The sequence below is a fragment of the Anomalospiza imberbis genome, chromosome 7, assembly GCF_031753505.1.
Source record: "Anomalospiza imberbis isolate Cuckoo-Finch-1a 21T00152 chromosome 7, ASM3175350v1, whole genome shotgun sequence".
NCBI lineage: Eukaryota > Metazoa > Chordata > Aves > Passeriformes > Viduidae > Anomalospiza > Anomalospiza imberbis.
The window spans coordinates 18,574,224-18,597,490 of record NC_089687.1 but is presented as its reverse complement, the minus strand read 5'-3'; the positions used below and the strand labels follow the sequence as shown (position 1 = coordinate 18,597,490).

Below are 23,267 nucleotides of genomic sequence, written 5' to 3'. Positions count from 1 at the left end.
AATGTGCTGTTATTTTTCACATATATCAATGTTCCAAAACAAAACTACCTTTAATAAAACCAATTTTTAGCATTTGTAAGATGGGGTTATTTTCGTACTGAGACATTCTCTTTCAATATAACATAAAAGCAAATACTCTAAATCAGAACCTGCACTGCCAATATGCTCTAATACATAAGAAAGTGCATATTAAAAAAAAAAAACCTTTTCTGCTGAATGAGGTATCTAAACCATTCTGGAGTGTATCCAATTTCTGATATCAGTATCAATGTTATTTGGATCTCAACTGGATGATGCCTCTATTTCAGAATAAATACTGGCAGCTACTGAAAGGCAGGCAGGATTTTTGTCAAATAAATGAACCAGTCACAAATGAAATGAGAAATAAAACTACAGCAAAATACTCAAAGAAAAAAAAGGAAACTTGCTCTTGAAAAAAAAATATATTCGCATACATTTCATGAAGAAATCAAAGGTAATTGCACCAGTAAATCTCACAAGTTAGAGAATCACACAAACCTTTGAATCGTCATCTGTAAACCTGAATATCTATGACATAAGGTCTGTGTTGATATTTATCTGGTTTAGATCTTAGCTGTGGAACGCCTGACAGAACTGCTTTACTGGCAGGAATGACAAATGCTGCAACAAAAGCACTTCTGTTTTTTCAAGTCTCAATCTCCTTATGGTAGAGATACTACTTTAGTACTAACGGCTAAACATAAATAAATGACCCTTAAGTTATATTCACACACTACACACTAACATTATTAGTTAAATGAAGCTAAGCAGAAGAGGCTGTGATTTAGTTACCCCCAGATGGGGAAAAAAAAATCTCTGAAAAAAACTAGATGGCATGAATGAGCTTTTACACTATGTGCATTTTTGCCATGTGTGTGCATCAAAATTTAGAACATGAATTTCAAGCATTGCCATATATTTATGCCTAAAAGTTCAGTCAGCATTCTCTCAGTTAAGACTGCAGATGTCATGGGCTGTCTTAAAGAACCCACTAATGCATGTCTTCAATTTTTTACAGTTCTTATCAGTTTCAGTAATTGAATTGTCAACGCCAAACCATCAAAGTTGTTTGTTTGTGGGTTTTTTTTTGATATATCACTGATTAAAACTGTCACAATAGAATTAAGATGAACTTCATGAAAATGTTGACACATGGTAACTTCAGTGTCACCAGCACTGTAAATTCAGCACTAGAATGAAGATGTGTACGAAGATAATGTGAGAGCTAACACGCATTTGCTGTAAATGCCATTAAAGTTTGTGCTGTTATTTATTAACATTATAATTCTGAGTCTGACAAATTATATGACAGTCTGTAATTAAACACACATGTAAACATTTATAGCCCTCAGAATACTTGGGAATACTTTTTCTGGAACACATACTATCTTTTGGAAGAGCTCATTAAAGGGCAGAGTTAAGGCCCTGTGAAGAACTCCACAGTCATCTCCTGAATGCTACTGTCAGGAGGAGTTAGAATATATTCATATTTATGTGAATTTTGTTTACAAAAACAGATCCGGCAGGAGCTGCAGGAGTTTACAGGGTAGTATTTGATTAGTAGTATTAGTCAAAAGCACAGATTAGAATGTCAGCGAGGAGACATGAGAATTGTGACCACCTCAGCTACAAAGGACATGGAAAGAAGCACAGTCAGCACTGCAAAGCGCTGTGTTCTTGCTCTATTACACTCCCAAAAATCTCTGAGCAGAGGGCTGCCTTGATGTGAGCTCAAAAATGCTATTAAATATTGAATGGAAATGCTGAAATGCTGAACATTTTCCAATGTCAGGGACAAAGTGCTCTGTAACTGATTCAAACCAACCAAAACAGAACTACCACCTTATCAAGAGTCTGGGGCATTTGTTATTTTGCATGCACCGTACCTTACACAGTATATTAAATTTGCTGGAATCACTGCTAAGGACACTGTTTAGCTCAACACAGAGCAGAAGAACACACAAAACATGTATGTTCTGATCTGTTAGAAAGCATGAATATATACCCAGCAAAATTTACTGAAAATTTCAAAAATTCAGGTTTTATCATACTTAGTCATAATTTATTTCTTGTATCTTGGTATTTCTTGTCATCATTGGTCCATCCAACTCCCAAATCCCATGAAAAGTAGTTTTCTAAAGGGGAAAATCAGTATTTCCACTAGCAATCCAACCTATGCTTAAAAGATTCACCCAAGTTTCATTTGTATATGAATAAGTTATAACTAGTGCAATAGGTAAGCAAGAGCAGTAATATGCTGGCAGACTGAAGCAAAGCTTTCCTGACTTTCTCTCTCATATGTCCAAGGCACTATGCAGCAGCACTGTCCATTTGCCTTTCAACATCCTCATTTTCCAAGCTGGGCAGTGAAGCTACAGCAGTGTGAAACTTGAGGAAGATGCAGCACTTCCTTCTGTGTGTTTAGTGGCTGAAATGGAATCCAAACCACCACCTGAGAAAAGCACCCGCTGAAGCTGTATTCATCCATCAAATGCAAAATCTGCTTCCTATTTTTATACAATCCTGATAGGAATGACATTTTAAGCTCATCATGTTTTTCTAACATTTTTTACCCAGGAAACTGGGAGTCCTTTGATTACGAAACTTAAATGATCTCAGTTCTGGCTGAACTCCAAGACATAAGCACTTTCTTCTGCTGTCTCAGCTATTCTCCTGATGTCAAAGACACAGTAAAATAAATGTGAACCATATGGCTCCCCCACAGATTACTCACACTCCTGCATCAATGAGGGCAAAGCAATGCATTGTCACCAGTGCAGAAATATTTTAGGCACGTGAGAATTTCAAAAGGCTGGAAAAAACATGTGTGAAGCAGCCTTTTGGATTAAAGATTTATCTTAGAGCAGTGGAAATGCTGCATTTCTTACACTCTACTACCAATATGTCTGCTTTTTACAAACTCAGTGTCATATAAACCATTATGGCAAGAAGGATTAGCACCATTCTCCATCTGCTCCAAGACTTTCCATGCAGTGTTTCATCAAGTCTAACACCACAGAACAGAAAAGACTAATCCCTCCTGGTAATCCAGGTCAGAACACTGCTTATAAAAGCCATCTTGCTTCCCAAACCTCATGGAAAACAGAATCTAGGAAAAGGTTGCATCCAGAAATTGCTTCTACCTCTTTCTCTTACCTCTCTTTCTATCCCGTTGTCCTCCAAAAGGTATTTTCTAAGAGTTTCCATACACTCAATTTACAAGTTTCCAACCCTGAATGATAAAATACTTTGCCTACATGCTGGAAATCTTCATTAAGAGGAAATTCTGTGACATAAAATACACCCTCCAAAACAAATATGTAGTCTTGAGGACAAGGGAGGTATTTTCTAGAAGAAATTTGAATCTTGAAGTCTAGAAGGGAACTGCATACTCAGTTGTACATTAGTGGAAATTTGAGAGAAGAGGGGACAATGCTGTGGAACACCACCACCTACCTAAAGCACTTCACTACTCTTTCTAGCAGCTTCCTTTAGGGTAAAACCAAAGCTAAATTCACCTCACAGGAGGAGCTGGATGGGAATGCTTGCCTAATGCCAGATTTAAGTCACATTTGAAAAGGTTTTTGAAAATTACTAGCTCACAGACAAGTCTGACATGAATAGAAAAGATTTGATTAGTATTTTAAGCAGTTTACCCCACTGTTAACTATTTTGTCTGAAATCTTGCAGAAATATTTAATTGTTAGGATGCCCACTAGAAGATGGAACCTGACCACTAAAATTTCAGTGAAAGCTTTAAGTTTACTTCCTCAGCACCCTCTACCTCCAGAGTGCTTTTCTGTGACATACATCATACTCCACTCTGCAAATATTATCAGTCTGTAGGGAGGAGTGGAGATGGTTGAGTGCTCACCATTTCCTCACCATTTCCTCTAAATGCCAACTGCTGTTCCATAGGTGATTATTCCTGACCTTGGCCCCAGTTTGGTGAGGAGGAAAGTCCTACCCGGGATTCCTGTAGGAACACCCATGCATAACAATTGCATTCCCTAAGCTCTCCTATGACAGTACAGGCAATCCTTTGTCCCATCCTATGTGTGACTTCTGTGAATGGCCATTTCATGCAAACACAGCTACCCATTCAGCTGACTGACACTTTGCATTTACAACCATATTTTATGTATCTATCGTGAACATCTTCTGACAAAACGATTTTGTTTGATGTTTTCTAAGCCAACAAAATAATTATGTAATGCAAAAACTGTCTCTCTTGTTGTATTGTGTGCAAAGTGCACTAATTTATAACAGAGAAATTATTTTAAAATATAGAAACATAATTAGTTACACAAGCCATTCTAAAAACTAGTAGGAGCCTGGTTTATAACCCCTCTTCAATTTTTAGCAATTCTCACCACAGTATTCCTTATTCCAGATGAAGAGATGCTGTCATGGTATACCCTGTCCTGTCATACTGTTTGAGTTTGTGCAAAGATATTGCACTACATTTCACTGAATTTATTTGCATTTCTTCCTTTTAATGCTTAGATGAGCTGACTTATTTTAAAATCAAATACAAGAACCTCTCAACCTGTTAGCATTTCGTATCATGAGTCAACAAATAGCAATAACAACATATTCCTCATTAACAAGGAAATTCCAAGCCTGGTTAATGGCAACATAAATAACTGCAAGATTCCATGAAAAAAGGAATGAATGCCTGCATTTAGTTACACTTGTTATCCCATAAGAAACCAGCACCACCATGTCTAACTCATTTAGATTTCTGTCATTAACCAGCAACTAAACATGCAGCTTAAGTTCAAAGCTCAGGTAGTGTCTTGTGCTATTAAGCTTACAGCAAATAAAACTTCATCCCTCTATGAAGATAATTCAGAAGAAGCTACACCTTCCTAAGGATTTCACACCTTCTTTCACATTATGTATGGCCACATAGATGAAGCAATCTCAGTGAGTTAGCAACTCTACAAAATTCAGTGCTTTACAGGGCATATTGAAGGGACTGCAACAGGGATGTATTTGTGTTTTCAAATTCCTCATTACCTTTAACAGCAAAATCAAAGGATGGCAAGAGCACTTAGAGACCAAAAGGTTTTCTCAGAGCCCTCAGTGACCTGCCCATTCCTAATGAACCAAAATACATCCAAAAGTACTCTAAAGACAGTACCCAAATTAGTGGAATGGTGGGACCTGTGATTATGGCCACAGGATAACCTTGCTCATGACAGCGATGTTAATGGCAATAGAGAGATAACTGATGGAGGATATCAACCAGACTGTTGGTGATGATCACCTTATCAGATAAGCTGTTGGTGGCCATCACAAGTGACTCTGCAGGTGAGGAAGAGAAGTGTCAGCTACAGAACACTGAAGCTGAAATAGCAGAGGAAAACGGCAGCTCCTTATGTTTCTTTAGAGATGCATCTGTGATTAATGTGCTGTGGGGAGTTATTACCAGCACCAAAGTGCAAAGGACAGGACTTCACAAGGTCCCCACAGGTCTTTCAATTGCATGTGATTCTGTAAGTTAAATTTGTATGTTCTTCTGTATCAGAAAAAAACCCACCAAGCATTTAGAGGCAGGTACCTCACCAAAGCAGGGAGAATCACAGACAAAATCATCAGATTACTAATGTTGGAAAAGACCTCCAAGATCATAAAATTATTTTTGACTGAATACCACCATGTCCTTTAAACTCCATCATGAAGTGCAATGTCTACTTGTTTTCTGAATACTCCCAGGAATGGTAACTTCTCCGCTTCGCTGGGGAGCCTGCTCTAATGCTTCTCTTTCAGCGAAGCAACTTTTCCTAATATCCAACCTAAATATCTCCTGGCACACTTTGAGATCGTTTCCCCTTGTCTGTGAGAAGAGACCCCCACCTTGCCACAACCTTTCATGGAAGTGTAGAGATAAAGTCTCCCCTGAGCCTCCTTCTCTCTGCTGAAAACCCACAGCTCCCTCAGCTGCTCCTCATAGGGTTTATGTTCCAGACCCTTCATGAGCTTCATTACCCTTCCCTGGGAGGGTACATATTCCCCCAGCTGAGCTGGAATGTGGAACTCGGTGCTCCTCAGTGCACACAATATAGGAATGGTCAGGGTGCTGTACTGACATCCTCAACAGCAATTCCAGGTTTTTCAGCTTGCTGTGGAGCTGATGAAACACAGCAGTGGGGTGCCAGAACTGAACAGGGCAACTGAAAGGAGCTCCAATGGCACTTTGAGTGCTCCAGCCCTGTAACCCATGTATGCCTAAGTCCTGACTAATACTGTACGTTCAACGCTTGCACTGCTACTTGGAGATGAACATCCTTCTTACTGATATGAAGGCAGGTCTGTGAAATGGGACAGGCACATGGACTTGCTAGTAATACGCTTTGGCATCCATTAAAGTAAATCTGCAATGACTAATGACCTGCTGAATCAAACTGAAATTGCTTCAATGGACTGAGAAAGGTAAGTAAAATATACAACAGGGATTATATCTGCCAGCAGTAATGAAGGCACTCCATCACCATTTGCTAAGAGATTTTAAAATGTGCACATTTGTAAAAATACACACACCTTATAAAGAAAATGCTAATGTTAAAATTTGTCTATTCTTTATGGACTGTAATTTTTATTTACTGACTCAGTTGCCTGCAACCTAGACTAGGGATTTATTAATTTCTTCTTGTTGCTGTCTTTATTTGTTTAAATGGCTTTATTTTCAAAGAAACTCTGTGTAATACAAGCAATAGTCACAAGCAATAGCACTTAGGGTATCTCAGTCATGTGTTTTCTGCCATCACACTACAGGGTTAATTGCTGAGAACAAAGTTATCTTCTGGTAGTTCTGCCCCACCTGAATGATCCACAGCAGCTGTGTGCCTCATTTAGCTGGCAGGTTAAACTGACTTTAAGACTAATTGAGCAGAATTCTTGCTAGGCTCCTGTTTATCTGACCCAATACATATTGTTTCAAGGGTTGTGTAAATACAGAGATGCATCAGCTGTGCTAGATGGATTTATATACAAAATGCCTGCTTTCTAAAGTGCTGAAGAGATTGTAGTTACAAGCAATTTAGAATTATCTCTTTGTCAGGTCAAATAGAAAGAAAAAAATAAGACTTAGAGGACCACGTTAGCATTTTTTTTTAAATTCTCAATTTAAGAATTAATATATAGATCATGATGTTGACAACAGGTCACACAACCCTCTCCCCCTTTTCCAGTCAGTAAAAGAGAGTTTATAGTCAACTTTGTATTTACCTATATGAAAAGAGACCAGAAAAAAGATGGTACACAGGATCTGACAGTGTCTCACTAAATAGAACAGAAAATGGTATAAAATGTCAGGAAATAGCTTGGGAAGATAACCTCCATCTAGGAGGTATTCAGGCATGTAACAGAGGCAAGGAATCTCACAAGCCTTTTTTCTGCACGGGCTCTTTTCAGTCTGCTCACTGAAAAAAAGTCTCACAGAACTCAACCTTATATTCAGATTCAAATATTCAACTTAGAAAAGCTCATCTCTTGTTGTTTACTATGGAAGATGAATGAGTTTAGAGCTTGAAAAAATACCCTGCAATGTACACTGTTGTCAGTTTTGTTAGTATACATTACATGTGCATGCAATTTTCAGGTGAGTATCACACAAGAGCTCATAAGTAATACAAGGGTTCTATATTTGGTTTCTTGGAATTTAGGCTGATGCATCTATTTAAAGACAATACTTTTTTTAAAATACTATCAATGCACACACAAACTACTTGCTCTTTCTATTTCTATACCACCAATGGATATACCCAAATGTATTTTTAGAAAAATGTAATATGTGCAATTTCTATATGTGTGTGAGTGCACACACAGATAAACATTTATTATTCTGGCCACAAATATCTCAGATAAAACATTAATCATAACATTGAAATACTGTAGTTTCTCTTACAGAAAGGCAAGTTCCTTTAAACTAAATTATTTATTATGTCAACTACAATCAAATCTTATGCATGTATTACAACTTCGAAGTTTGTCCCCTGAATCGTTCCCTTTCACTGTATCACCTACACTCGTATTCACAATAAAATTTTGGTCTTCTATGTGGGTGGGAATGACTGTTTGATGTAAAAAGCCTGTTTTCATTCTATGATGAATAATCAACTAACTTCTTCAACAGATGCAAATGTTAAAGTAGCAGCATGCAGATAATATTGTCCCCAATACAATTTTCTAAATACTAATCTAAATTCAGATTTCTAAATATACCAGAGGTTTACTGGGTCACTTACTCCTTTGTGGCACTTCAATAAAATAGGTCCCCAACTAGCACTGCATCTTAAATATCATATAGCACCTCAAGAGTGTTCCACGTAAATCCATTTCAAGTCGTGCCTGTCCCTCCTGTGCACAGAAACATTCCCTACCAGAGCAAAGAGGATTCAGACCCTCACATCCAAAGGCCCGCTCAAACTGAACAGCAGCATCTGGAAGGTAAGTCAGTTATAAGAACATTCATATCACATGCTATAAACATGATTTCTAGGCACATCCATACCACTCAGTTACATGGAACACACTCTGTACGGGCAGCAATGAGGAGCCTCACATACTCCTTGGCTCACACTTTTAAGGAGTAACTCCACAGAGGAGATCTAAATGCAACAGAGTTGAAGGAAGCAAACCCTTGCTTTTTAGAAGATGCAGTTCACTATTAATAAATAATATAAGCACCTGAAACAAGTATCATAAACTGCAAACATAAACTGTAAATTTATCATTCCCAGAAATATATGCTGCAAATGTAGCTTTGCTAACTTAAGACCAAATTCTTATTTGTGCACAAAACCATTGCAAAGTACAGAAATATCCTCTGGTACCTGAAAAATAGAAACTATTCAGATAATGTCCACCATACACAAGATTCATGAGTTCCAAATAAAAGAAAGCTTATATTGTTTTTAGAGAACTCTCACCAATACTGTATTACAGAGAGCTGACAGCTGCAATACATTTAGCTAAGGAAAATAAATTGAGCTAAAGCACTTTCCCTACAGTACCTGCTTGAACTATTTTGAACACAACTCCTAACATTAACTACAAACAGCCACATAATTCAAATAGCAAATAGGTAGGAGCTTCCAAGAGACTTTAAACTTTTACAATAGTGTAACAGACAAGAAGTCAAAAGAATGTAAGAGTATTTTACTAAGTATTTTTGAGCAAGTTACAAACTGAACATCATGGAGAGACTGGTTTATGATCTGTTCAATTAAAAATCATCATGCTTATCTTACCACAGGATTTATTTTATTTTGAGAAACATGAATAATTCGTTAGGTACACAGAGTTAGTACTTACGGGTAAAATGATTAGAAGTGGATGGATTGACACTATCACCACTGTCAGCACTTTCACTGCTGGAAATGTCATCATCTGATTCCCTCACAGAGGAACAAGGTGAGGAGCCATCAACTTCTTCAAACTTCCTCTTTAAAATTCCACTCATTGCTGCAATGCTGTCACATGTACCTGTAACAGGAACAGAGGCAATGAGGCACTGAAACATCCAGCTGCAGAATATGCAATCATAAACTCCAAAGTAATTTTTATTTCAAAATAGCAGTAAATTGCCACTTCTAGTCTTGAATCATCATTTAATATGAAATTGCACATGACTAATTAGGAGAGTGAAGCCATAGAGAAGAAAAAAAAATCTTAAATCCTACTCTAACTTGACATGTATGCAGGTGATTATTTCACTAGAATAATCTGTAACAGATTGCTTTCAGGGAGTATTTTTCCCACTATGTCAACAGCATCCCTATCTTCTAGGTTATGTTGTAAAATTTCAAACAAAGAAAAAAAATTATGGACTTGGTCCTTCCTTTGGCTGCCACAGGAGGAAGGAATGTTCACAATCAGGGATGAAATTAAGAAGAAATCATCCTGAACACTATAGTTCCCAATGCTAAATATAAGTGATGCAACCAGTGTTCACACCACCCTTTAAGAATTTCATCTGATAATTCCAATATTACAGACAGATAAAAGACAGTGAAGGCACAAAGACCATATATGAATTTGTGCTCAATAAACACTTGGATTTCAGAAGTTACCCACACCAGTTAAACACACCACCTGCCTCCCAAACGTTCTCCTGTCCCAGCTACCACGGGTTTATGAAAGGCAGGTCACCCCTGACTAAGCTGATCTCCTATTACAAGGTGACCTGCTCAGTGGTTGAGGCAAAGGCTGTGGATGTTGTCTACCTGGACTTTACTAATGCCTTTGACAACACTTCCCACAGCATCCTCATGGAGAAACTGACTGCTTATGTCTTGGATGGGTGCAAAATCTGGCTGGCTGGATGGCCCAGAGAGAGTTGGGGAATGGAATTAAATCCAGTTGGTGGCTGGTCACTAGTGGTGTTTCCCAGGGATCAGCTGAGGCCAGTCTTGTTTAAATATCTTTATCAGTGATCTGGACAAGGGGATCAAGTGTCCATCCCCTCAGTCATTTTGAGATGACAGTAAATTGGGCATGAGTCCAAAGAAGGGCAATGAAGCTGGTGAAGGTCTAGAAAGTGACTCATGTGAGGAGCAGCTGAGAGAGCTGGGACTGCTAAGTCTGGAGAAAAGGAGACTCGGGGAGGACCTCATCACTCTCTAAAACTCCCTGAAAGGACTTTTTAGCCAGGTGGGGGCTGGCCTCTTCTTCCAGGTAACAAGTGACAGGACAAGAGGAAATGGTCTCAAGCTATGCTGGGGAGGTTTAGATTGGGTATTGGGAAAGATTTCTTCAACACAAGGGTGGTCAAGCATGGGAATGGGCTGCCCAGGGAAGTCACCCCAGAGCCCTGGAGGTATTTAAAGACGTGTAGATGTGGCACTTGGGTACATTGTTTAGTGGTGGGCTGGTTAGGTTAATGGTTGGACTCAATGATCTTTGAGGTATTTTCTGACCTAAATTATTCTGTGATACCAAAATTAAGAAATGAAATGCCTAATATATTCCTGAGGTTGAGTAGAACATTATAAAGCTAAGTATCCATGAAGAAATTTAGCAGCATGTCCTGGTTCCAGCCAGGGCAGGGTTAATTTTTTGCAATAGCCTGGAGGGGGCATGGCCAGGACACCAAGGTTATTCTGTACCACCTCACATCATTACTGGGGGCAGGAGGAAGGGAGTATTTTCTGGGGAGTAGAAGTTTCTTATGGCTCCAATTCCAAGCCAGAGAGAGCTGGTGTTGTCTATTGTGGGTTTCCACAGTGAGCAGTAACATTTCTTTTCTTGTACTCTCTGTCTTGAATATTGTTGCCCTTACTGTTCCTCTTCTTATCTCATCGCCATTTCCAGTAATTTGTTCTTATCTGAACCCATGATCTTCACCTTTTGTGCCTCCTATTCTCCTCTCCAGCCGACTGCAAGGGGGGGGGAGAGTGAGCGAGCGGCATCGTGGTTTGGAGAGTTTCTGTGGGAGCACTAAACTGGGGAGTATCCCCCCTAAACCGTGACACAGCAGAGGCAGAAATACTGCATGTAATTAACAAACGGAGAAGAGATCAAGAACAGCTGGAGCCTGCCCAGAGGACACACAGCTGCCACCATCCTGCCTGCAGCACTGCAAAGACAAATGCTCCTAACACTTATCCAAGGAAAGTTTGTCTGGGATTGATGACACACTGTACTTGTCAGGGACACACAACCCAGCACTATGGACTTGACAAAGGGTTCTGCCCAATCCCACGGAAAGCAAGAAAAATAAAAAATTCATTTATATTGCTCATGAAACAGAACTGTTAAAATCTTTACAGTTACCTTTCTGATTCCTTAATTCTGGACCAGCCACATTCTGCTCCTTCCAGGAAACTGAACTAGATACACTCCAGAACTCCCTTCCTACCAACATTTCTATGGCACTGTGTTTAAAACACCAATATATCTGCGAGGAAGCTTGCGTAAGCTGGGCTAAATGGCTACTAAAGAAGACAAGGTTAAAGCAGAGATTCCAGTACTGGCCAAAACAATTAGCACATTTCAGGGTTTTGGCTCAGGCCACTTCTTGCTTTCCTGAATTATGCAGGACGAAGCAGGTGCCAGAACCATTCCCAGCAGGCAGGCTGGATGAGGGCACCTGGGTTTTGGCAGAGGCCTGACAGCTCAGCAATTGTGGACAAGAGTTGTATCCTGCCACTTGGCAGCAGAAGCCAGAGAATGCTGTCCCTAGCCCATATCTTTCTTATCTTTTCAACTGGCACAGAGGCAGTCTCAGGGATGTAGCCCTTGTGCTCTGACCCTGCAAGCACAGCACTTCAGCAGGTTCTCCACTATCTTTGCTCACACTTGGCCTCACACCAATGTCTCCTATGTATTCTACAGCTCCCTTCAAGCCTCAAATACCAGTTTTCTTCCTGGAAAAAAAACGAAGTGACAGTGTGAAGAGAACTATAGCCTTTCAGCATGGTATGAAGTTATAACAAGATAAAGGTGGATATATGAGAATGAGAACTACCAAAAAAAAAAAAAAGAGAAAAAGTAATAAGAAAAAAAAAAAGAAAAAGTAGGACTCACCAGCTTACAGAGTCTGTAAGTTGAATTCCAAATCATAGTTCTGCAAACAGTGAAGCCTGTCTATATGAAATGCACGAGTTGAGGTGGCAAGAACACAGTAGTTTCTTCCCAGTGCAAAGAAGTTTAGTTCTAGTTACTTGTTTTGCTTTGCTGACAAAGCATTTTACCCTGCCTACCAGCTCCCAAGCACAGCAGGATGGACTTATGAGCAGGTTTAAACTTGCCTTTGTAAGTCAAAACTAAAAATTGCATATACATTATACAACATTTTAATGATATTATTAAATTGTAAGGATTAGAACAGAAGTTTTATAATAAGGGAGTTCATTCACTTCTTGAAAATCAAAAGCTCTAAAAAACACACATGCAATTGTACCAAGTGTAATATCCTGTCTCCAGCAGTAGTCACTATATAATGCTTCAGTGGAAAGCAATGGGATGCAAAATCCAGCCAAAACCACTGCAGATACACAGCTCGGCTTCCTCATGCTTACAGCCAATTTCCCCTAAGCATGAGACTAGAAATGCTGCTATATGACAGTGCTCAGCCTCTTAGAAATTCACTTGACTTGGTCTCCTGAGGCAACAAGTTTCTTATTAGTTTTCTGTGAGAAGAAAAAAACCATAACAAAACACATCTTCTGAAACTATAGCCACACCCCCTTCAAAATCACTGCAGTTTCAATCTCTACAATATTTTGGACAGTAAGCAGCAGGAAAGAAGCAGTGTCCAGCAGCATGCTGTACTAGACAGAACTACACAGGTACCCCCCACAAAATGGAGACAGCTGAAGAGAAATCACTGACATCTTGTTGCTGTATTATAGTGGTATTTCCATTTCAGTAGTGATTACATTACACAGGAGGTAGAGTGCATCTGCTGATCCTGTACAGAATTAGGAAATGCCTTTATATGTGAGGGGTGTGCAGGGAGGAACAGCAATGGAGACACAAATGAAACTGCACATTAAGTTCCGCATCCCAAGCTGGGGCATCTGTCCAATGGCTGCAGTTGCTGGAAAGCACCTGGCACGCTCCTGCCTACACTCCCAACCTCACAGCTGTGCAACCCTTAACATCCTGCCTACCTCTGGGGAGCTCCCCAAGCCACACAGCCTCTTGCTGACAGTAGTCCTCTTTTAATGTGGGAACTAAAGCATTCATCAGCAAGAACAAGGAAGAGAAAATGAGCAAGAAACTGCAGGTCTGAAAACACTTGAGCACTTGCTTACTATTCAGATTCTTCCCAATTCTGCTTTAATCATCCCCAGAACAAGATGCAGAATCCCATCAGAAGGTGTAGCTCATGAGAATAACGTAGAGGGAGCACCGGTCCCCAGTACAGCCAACATGTGCCTGCTTTTGGAACTGGTAGATATTTCCTAGGGCTAGAAAACAAGAACAGAGGGAGTGATGTGCCATCTCAACAGGTACACTTCGACACCTCACAGCTACACCTGCTCAGTGTCCCCCTGCAAGGGCACAGGGACATACAAATGGCTGATTATTGCCTGCTGACTGAGCAACAGCTGCTTTCACTGAAGCAACCAGAAACTCTGAAATTACTCCAACGTCCTTGTCATTAGTCGTCCCTCAGACCAAAGAAGGCTCTGACAATCGGTCACCAAATTGTCTTCTTCAAAGGCATGTGAGCTTTTCCAGGGTCTCACTTTCAAGTTCCCCTAGCATAAAGGCACTTCTGCACATACCCAGAGTTACAGAGACTTGAGATATCTGAATAAGTTCCTGTTGAGGTCTCCCTGGGAGCCTGAAACTTCATGTTCTTCCAAGTAAAGTGTCTTATCTATTATGAGTGCGAAGCATGTTGAGAAGGAAGAGGGACAGAAAGGCTGGGCGAGGCCCAAACCCACGAGCAATTGTTTATGTACCCAAAGGCTGGTAAATACAATACAACACTTGGCTGCTACCTGTGCTCACCCTCTTCAGACTATGAATCTTGGTATTATTTTCTATACAGTAAAATGGTCTCCACCAAAAGAAAGGACTAGGATGCCCTCCACTAAGCTATAGCTTAGGGACAGGAGGTACCGAACAACAGACTCTGCTCTCCAGCACCTGGGTGGGTTTTTTAGCTGTGCTGCTGTGTAAATTAACAGAAACCCATGCAGCAGCAGACCTTTACAGGAAAGATGTTTTGAGAGGAAGAGTGACCTATGCTCTGCTCTTGGAAGGGAAGGTCGGAGTACCTCCCTTCAGGAGGTACTGGACTGTGACTGTGGAGTACAGGGAGCTCCAACAGCACGAGCTATGCTTCCATGCTGAAGGGTAACCACACGGACACACATTAAAACATTTCTCTCTCTAGCATCTAACCTCCAAACACCTTGCTTCTCACTTCATTAAGCGGACGTGACTTAGAGACTAATCCTGAAACCTTACTCGGAAGCAGAAGACCTGCAGTCCTCAACGGCCACAGCCAAACCTCAGTACAAGAGAAAAACCATTCCTGCTCAAAGAGCCATTGGAAGGACAGGGAATTTTACAGCCATCTCGACACTGCTAGGAAACACGAACTCCTCCCTACACTTTGCACCTCTGCATCAGTAAAGAGCACCTTTGCTGGCTCTGTAATTCTGCCTTGTCTTCAAATACAATGGGATTCTGATCACTTCTAAAGCACTTCAAAAGGAAATGTTTGATACACAAAGCAGATGTATTAAATAATGGGATCTCTGGGGGAATGACAGTTTGGCTTATAAATTATCAAAATTCTGTTTCTGAACATAAATTCCCCCCTCCTCCCCCCTTCAATAAAAGGCAACTGAATTCCTTTAATTTATCTTCTGGACACCTTAAAATCAACTTTTCTCTCTAAACAGCTTTAATTACATCTTTAAAGCATTACATTTGCATATCCCAGCTAATGTAACATCAAAATTACAATTTCAATATCTAGTTAGAACTTCCCTGTGAGGAAATACACCTTATATTACACAATACTTGCTTTAATTGAGAAAGCTTTAACTCTTGGGATTAGAGTTACACAGTATGCAGTTGTAGCCTACATGCTTGCCTTCAAAAATATTTCCAGGAATTATGACTTCAAATGCAGAGGAAGTGTAGTGATAGTGTCAACAATGGGACTGCCAAGGGCATGGTTGGAAGAAATGGCTACAACAATTTAAATGACTAAACAAATATAGGCTAAAAGTCAAGTCAAGGGTAAAGATATAAATTCATACTGCCTCTGGCAGGAATCAATTATGCTGGCTATTCTGACCTCTAAATGGGTTCTTCTGGAGAGGGAACATGAAAAGCTTACTCTCACTCTCTCGCTTTTTACCTATTTTTTCTCATCTTCATTACAAGTTACATATGCATGTTCTACATGTCTAAACTTGGCAAAAAATATTTTAAAAAAGAGAAAGAGATAAACTGTTTTATCTTCATTAAAAACCAATGATAGTTAAAAATTTTACAACTGCAGTGGCTGAAAAGCATTCTCACTCTAGAGAACATTACAGAAAAGATTTGAAATTCTTAGTAGAGATGTTTTGAGAAATGTGAAAGATGTGCCTAAAAACATGAAAAATTGCCTAAATTAGTCAGTTTTTGAAAATGGTAATACAGACTAACACCACAATGAAAGAGGCAAAACTGAAGAAAGAAAAAATCATGAGAAGGGATTGAACCAAAAGGTTATTAAAAGATTCTTTTCCTACAGAAGTAGGACTCGGACAAAAATACTGAGTTTCAAATTTCCTTCACAATTTAAAAGAAATGTAAACGAAATAGCAAAGCCATGCTCTGTTATGATCACTAGAGGCTAGTTATAAAGGAGAAGGTATACAAAAACACAGGTGTCCTCAAAGTTGAGTATTACCATTCAGTGGTGTTCATCTATGCTATGTAACTGAACATATAGCTAAGATTTTGCATCAACTCAGCTCACTTTGAACAAGCAGCACAATCAGCAAAAGCAGATCAGCTGTACTAATATACACAGCTATTGAGCAGAACTAATCTGTGCAGCAGAACACGGCCCTAACACAGACCATTTGCAGCAACCCTGTGAAACACATCTTTAGATTCAACAGGCATCTCAGAAGTGTAAATACACATTGCTTTGGATATCAAAATAAATACACAGTAAAGGGTCATATGATGGAAATATTATGCTATTTAGTAATTATTCTTAACTGCAAATGTTGTTGCTCTTTTAACATAGGTGTTCTTTTGTCATACACTGGTAAAACTTAATTATGCATATATATTTAATGTACATGTTTACTATGCTCTAACAAATATTGGTAATAAGAATTCACAACAGAGGTGGCATGAAAAAGGCTCTTAGCTTATTATGCACCAAATCCTGTGATACTGAAGACCTGCCTGTGCTCAGCCAGCAGCCATTTGCGTTTCAGTACTGCTGCAGCGTTACACAATAGACATGCTCAGCACGTTCCCTAATGGACACTGTTTCAACTCTCCTCAGTTCAGCTCAAATTCCAGCTTGGCAGATGATTTTGACCAACCTCATGCCTTTGCCTTGTCACATCCACTCAAAAAAAGGCACAGCTACAGGAATACCTTCTACTATTCCTATGCAAGCACTGACAGTTTCCAGGTTCAGTGAGGGAACACAGGAAAAACAGTGCGGAGCCCCGATACTTCCACAGTCAGATTATATTCTTTCCACTTCAGCAACAAGACATTTAAAATTTATTGTATGATCTTGGTTCTTTGCATCCAGTGACTTAAAAAGAACCAATCAAAAGATTTTGGCTGATGGGCTTTAATTTTTTTTTCCTTCTTTTTCCTTCTCTCTTTTTTTTTAACCACTGAAAGCATAAAAATCTCCAATAAAAACTTGTTTTTATATTTTTAATAAATGTTGACATTAGAAAGAACATAATTAACCCAATTCTCTAATAAAATCACAGTGCTGTGCACATTTTTAAGACACCAAGTAAATATTTGGCACAGCTATTAGCAGTCATGTAAAGTTACAGACTGGCTTCTCTGATAGCCCAAAACTCTGCTGCTATTTTTTACTATAAAGCTGAAAGAGAATGGTAGAAACTAAACAGCTAGGAAAATACCAGAAAACATTTTTGTCAGCAGAAATATTTGAGGAAGAATTAAACAGACCCCTAAAACCAAAAAAAATTTGGTCAGCAGGAGTCAACATTCAATTGCCACCAATGAAATGAATGTAGCTCCATGGCATGACAGTAAAGTCATGACTTCATTCAAGGCTTGGCCTCAAGTAAAGCCAAAATTAGTAAAAATATGTTTAAGTGCATCTTTCTCCCTAGAGAACAAAATCAATAAAACTGTTCGTACTGGAAAATATAAATTATTAATATCTACTGGAAGGCTGTGATGTTTTGAAATTACTATCTTCAAAAATAGCTTTATGGCTATAATAATTCAAGCTTTCTATCTAGATCAAGGACAATGCACAACCAAAATACAATGCTACAACCTGCATTTTTCATACACACCCAAAATAGTCCTAAGTAGGTATTCAGGTCCACAAAAAAAATTTACACAAAAATAAAAGATGTAAAATTCCTATTTGTTTCTAGGATTTGCTTTTTGACTTTGCACCATTCATAGTGTATGTATTCAACTCTGTAAAACAATACATTTATTTTTCTTAAACTGGAGATTTTTAGAAATAATATTATTTCATAATTAAACACTGATGAGGGAAATAACACAACAAATTACTGAATGCAGGAAACAGTGTATTCATACAACACAACCGTAAAGTTTTCTTCTGCCACTGACATATATGTAAGGAATTGACAATTCACCTTATCTTCTAAGAAGGACAGAAGGTAAAAATAAGCTACTCAGCTATGAGCTAAAAATGAACAGAATTTAATTTCAAGTTTACAAAAAAAATAAAAAAAACTGAGAGAAAAACGGAACTTTATTATTTACGGTTTTGTCTCTTCTGGATGGATTACCCAAGGCACAGTATGAGGGCTGCTTCACTATGCTCTTCCCCAGGGTCATGGTGTTTAAGCTTTCCTCTATGTGGTTACTTTGATAATCAGGGTCTTAGCCACAGTGCAAATTGTTTTTTACTGGTGTGAACTAGCAATCTCTCTTTCCCATCTCATCCCCCATTTGCACAATACTTGAAGAAGATTAACTGCTTCTGCTTCAAGCTCAGTTGATATGAGCTAACAGGTTAAAAAAATAATTAGGAAAATATTGAAAAATATGACAGGCACAGAGAAAGCGTAACGGCATAAACCTAATTTCCTTAAGAAATGAGTCAAAAGATCAGCCACACAGATACCGAAGTCCCAGATTTAGTGACCATGGTATCACAGAATGAGATTTTTTTTAATAAAGACAGACAAAATATGTGTAATCAATAAACTAAAACATTTCTCTGTAAGCCAGTAGTCTTCTCTGTATTTTCAATAACTGAAAACCTGAAAAAGGATTTTAAATGCATATATTCAATTACAGGCAAAATTTCCACTAGTAATTTCATATTTGTGGCCAGCAAAAATTCCCTATAGGTCCTTACTCACCTGTACCTGTGTACCTGTGTATAATCAACACAAAGGCACCCAAAGGAAGGTGCCTGTGGTGCTAACACAAGATGACAGACCACAGTAAGACTGACCTAAAATTACATTCCCAGTTGCGTTAAAATTGAATGTTGACTCTCTTCACTTTTTTTTCACACTGAAGAAAATTGGGAGTTTATGCCTGTAGTGACTTGTATACTAATAAACATGTCTAAGAATTCTTTTCAGTTCACTTTATAATTCAAAGCTGAAAACTTCACAAGAAAGCTGTCAGAAGAGGTGCAGGTCTAATAACAAGTATGTACCCACCCAATTCCCAAGGCACTCTTGTCACTGAGACAGTGATGAATAGGAGCTGAGCAGTGAGCCCACTGCCTGACTGGTAAGCACCTTATGACCATTCAGCACCACTTCAGCCAGGGGAGTCTGCTGGGACAAAATTAATTATCTGCCCTACATTCTCCTGAAAGCACTGCTGTCAAGGTATGTGGCTTACACTTCCAAACTGAGGTGGGTTTTTCTAATTATTTGATATATTTTGCTGTATTAAATCTCTGATCACTCTGTCTTTTCCAAAGGAGCTAAAAAGGTTAACACTGTGCAATTTCCACTTTTCCATTTTATTATTGAAAGATGTTTGTTTAGAAGTAAGAGTGTGTAAGAAGGGCATAACAGTAAACAACTGAGCAACTTAATTGAAAGCTACAAAGTTAAACCTCTGGCTACTCTGAAAGTGAATTCTTCCATAAGGACTCTGGTACAACAAGACAGCAAAACAATAGCAACTCTGGGAGTCAATTTCCCCGAGTCGTGGGATTTCCCTCCCCGCCCCTAAAATAAAATATTTAGAAGTCAAAAATGTTTGCTTGAGAATAGCCTGCTCAGCTGTCACAGCTCACGTTGGAAGTAAACTGTGCTACCATTTGTTGTCCGCAGTAAAAACAATTAACAAATACATTTTGTGGCTTTCAACATTTTTGTTTACCCTATCACCCCCACACAAATGGCATTTACTAGAGCTGGCTATCGCTTAGGAAGTGCAACTAAAAACATCTGCAATCCAGCTTCCTTGTTAACATATTCATAATACATTTAAAGCAGACTTCGTTCAATGGTGGCAAATAACAGAGTTTAAATCACTAAGCAGTTCGTCACCAAATTCATATCCCTGTTCAAAAAACCCGACCTCCTCCTGAAGCCAGCACCATGGCAGCCTATTTCATCATCCCAGAAGGAGCAGCCAGGTGCCCCTCAGGTGGGACACGCCACAGGCACCGCACAGCCCCGACCCCACTCACAGGCAGCCGGGGGAGCTGTGTTTGGAATGGGAGCCTGGTTCCCCGAGCTGGGATCCCCAGCAGGCCTGGGGCCGGTCTGTCACCCTGCCCCTCCAGAGCCGCCGTGGCGCTGCGACAGCGGCCGCACAGACAGCGCAGCGCGGCAGCGCCGGCACCGCAGCGCGGCCGCAGCCCGCGCTCCGCTCGCAGCCTTCATCCCCCCCAGGCAGCACGGACAAAAACATCACTTACTCATAGGCATGCACAGAAATGACTTGCCAGAATTGAATGAATAAATGTAATGAAGGGGCAGCATGCTAACGAGAGCTACAAATACCACAGAGGCTCATTTGCTCTGCAGCCCTCCACTACATAATGGTATCGTTGCTTGCATTTCCTCATCAAAACCCAACAGCTACGCGAGAAGGTGAAGCTACAATCGGTAAATGATGCTGTAGTTCCTGCCCGTATCCCTCAGAACGACTGATGAGGGCCAGGCTCCATACTATGCAGCCCACATTTCCTACCTCATATTAGACAATGGAATAAATACGCAAATCCCTACTGTTTATGGAAGAGCAGGACACAAACCAGCCCCAAAATCAATCAGGACTTCAAGTTATATATTCCATAAAATTATTTATGAAGTACTAAACAAAAGCCATGTATCTTTTTATCTGAAAGCCTGAATGCAAATTGTCCAACGCATTTGGACGCTAGTCTTTAAGTACCCTTGCTTACATTTTTGCGTTTAAGCATAGAAAAACCTTTAAAAACTCAAGCAGCTTCTCTTCATTTTCTCCTTAACTTCACAGTATTTAAGTTGTCCAGTTACATATAATAAGTGAATTTTCCATCAAATTGTTATGGCAATACAAGCTTTTACTCCTTTTCCCATGTCCCCTATTTCTTTGTGGAAAAATTATATGAAGTAATGGAAAACTGAAGCAGAGGTACTAAAAATACAAACCTCTTTTTGTAGGGTGGGTGTAGAGATAGGGGAGCTGTAGGCAAGAATTATATGCAAATGTAAGGAAAGAAAAAGGCCACAATTTTCCAGTTTGGTTTTTATTTTTTTGGTATCAATTACTCATCTCCCATTTATCACAAGTTTCATTAGAATACTGTATCCATATCTGTGGAGAGATAGAGAAATTAAAGATACGCTATTTTTCTCAGAGCTGTTTTAACCTAGTAAATATTTTCAGCTTCTGTACATTTGTAGATGAGTCGTACCTGTCTTTTATCTACACTCAATCCCTTTTCCAGGATCAAAAAAGCATATTAGAGAGCAATGAAGCAACTCAACCGTGATCAAAACTTACTGGTAGGACTTCAAGTGGTATGAGCATTTTAAAGATGTGATGGTGTTTAGGGATATTTTATTGAGGAAAGGGCACATCTATAATCCAGTTTTTCTCAGCATCACGTCTGGCTCAGAGCAAGGGCAAAAAGAGATACTGACAGACTGCATGGAAATTTATCTTTAAGACATCTTTACCAATGCTGCAATATATTATAGCTGCCTTGCTATAATATATTGTTTGCCTGACTTTCCACCTGCTTGTTCAAAGGGAAAACAACTCTAAACATCAAGCTTCAGTTACTAGAAGTACATTTTAAGAGCAAGCAAAAGTTTTAGATGAGACAATCATCTGTTGCCATCTCAGGGAAAATATTTAAGCTTTGGAATTAAATGTCCCAACATTTGCCACTGTGTACTCTAAACCATGACTTACATGCCTTCAATTTATATTGAACTTAAACCTCATTTAGTTAACTACTGCATCTGTCTGAAGCAAGACATTTCACAATAAATGCAAATTCCTCTTTCTGATAAACAATGGAGACCAAAAAACTAAGATATACAGCAAACACTGCATTCTCAAACCAAAATATTGCACACCAGATCTGGGCTCCTCAGATCCAGAAGTAAATTAAGACAGTGTAATTAACACAAAACACCAGTAACACGAGAGATCAAAATCATGTCTCTGTCTCCAAAATGCCAGATACATACATAAAGATTTGGCTCTCTTTATGATTCTTAAAGAGACTCAACTCTTTGGACTCTTAAAGATGGGGTAAAGAAAAGCGTGTCTTAAAATTACCATAACTTGGTAGCCACACAGAACACCTTTTTGCTTCAGAATTTTTTCTTTAAGCTTTCTTTAAAAACTTGACACTGGGAGTGTTTTAGAATATGAAGAGCCTGCTCAAAAGGAAAAACGTTTGGTCTTTTTGTTTCCTTCCTATATAAACAGGCAAGACAGGTGTATTTCAAACTTGTGATTCCATTGTAACAGTGGGAATGCTGTTCTGTAGAGATGCTCCTATTGTTATTTAACTGCACACTGTTAATTTTATCTCGGTATGCACTTACTGTAAGTACCTAACTGCCTCATAAATTTAAATTTAAAATCCACTGCACTCGTTTTAGACGAATATAGTAATTATATGATAATTGTATGAGTGTACATTGCTATATTTTCTCCATTTCAATTAGCATAGAGTGACATGTTCAGTGTTATCTCATCCAATCTTTTGGTACATACTGCAGGTGTTACTGCGATATTACCAGGGTTCTCTGTAAAAATTAACAGCTGCACATAAGTACTGAGAAAAAGCACTTTTACATGCCCTTTCTGATCTATTGTCTAAAACATGACCAGGCCTGCGTTCTGAGATGCCAAGCTGCATCAGGATTATAATATAAAATTACCTTTTACAGGAGACCCGTTTTAAAGCAGGGACTGCACAGCACCTTCGCTTAGGTATCAGCAATATTTGCAAATGGAAAACGATGCCCTTAAAGCCAAAGCGCATTTCCGACTGCAAAAGCGCGCGGGCCGCCCCGCCCCCGCGCGCCGCCCGCAGCGGAGGCGCCCGCGGCCCCGCCCGAGCCCGAGCCCGAGCC

General features: G+C 39.3%; 1 protein-coding gene across 8 annotated transcripts in view; it reads right to left on the bottom strand.

Moving 5' to 3' along the window:
• Positions 1-23,267, bottom strand: part of CSRNP3 (cysteine and serine rich nuclear protein 3) — a 99,672-nt gene that overhangs the window by 18,507 nt on the left and 57,898 nt on the right. For 7 of the 8 annotated variants that reach the window (XM_068195743.1, XM_068195744.1, XM_068195742.1 and 4 more), the window contains one exon: positions 9,343-9,513. In XM_068195743.1, coding sequence (XP_068051844.1) covers positions 9,343-9,513 — 171 coding nt within the window. Of the gene's footprint in view, positions 1-9,342; positions 9,514-23,072; positions 23,225-23,267 lie in introns of those variants that run through there. The other variant, XM_068195746.1, reaches the window with a different exon arrangement.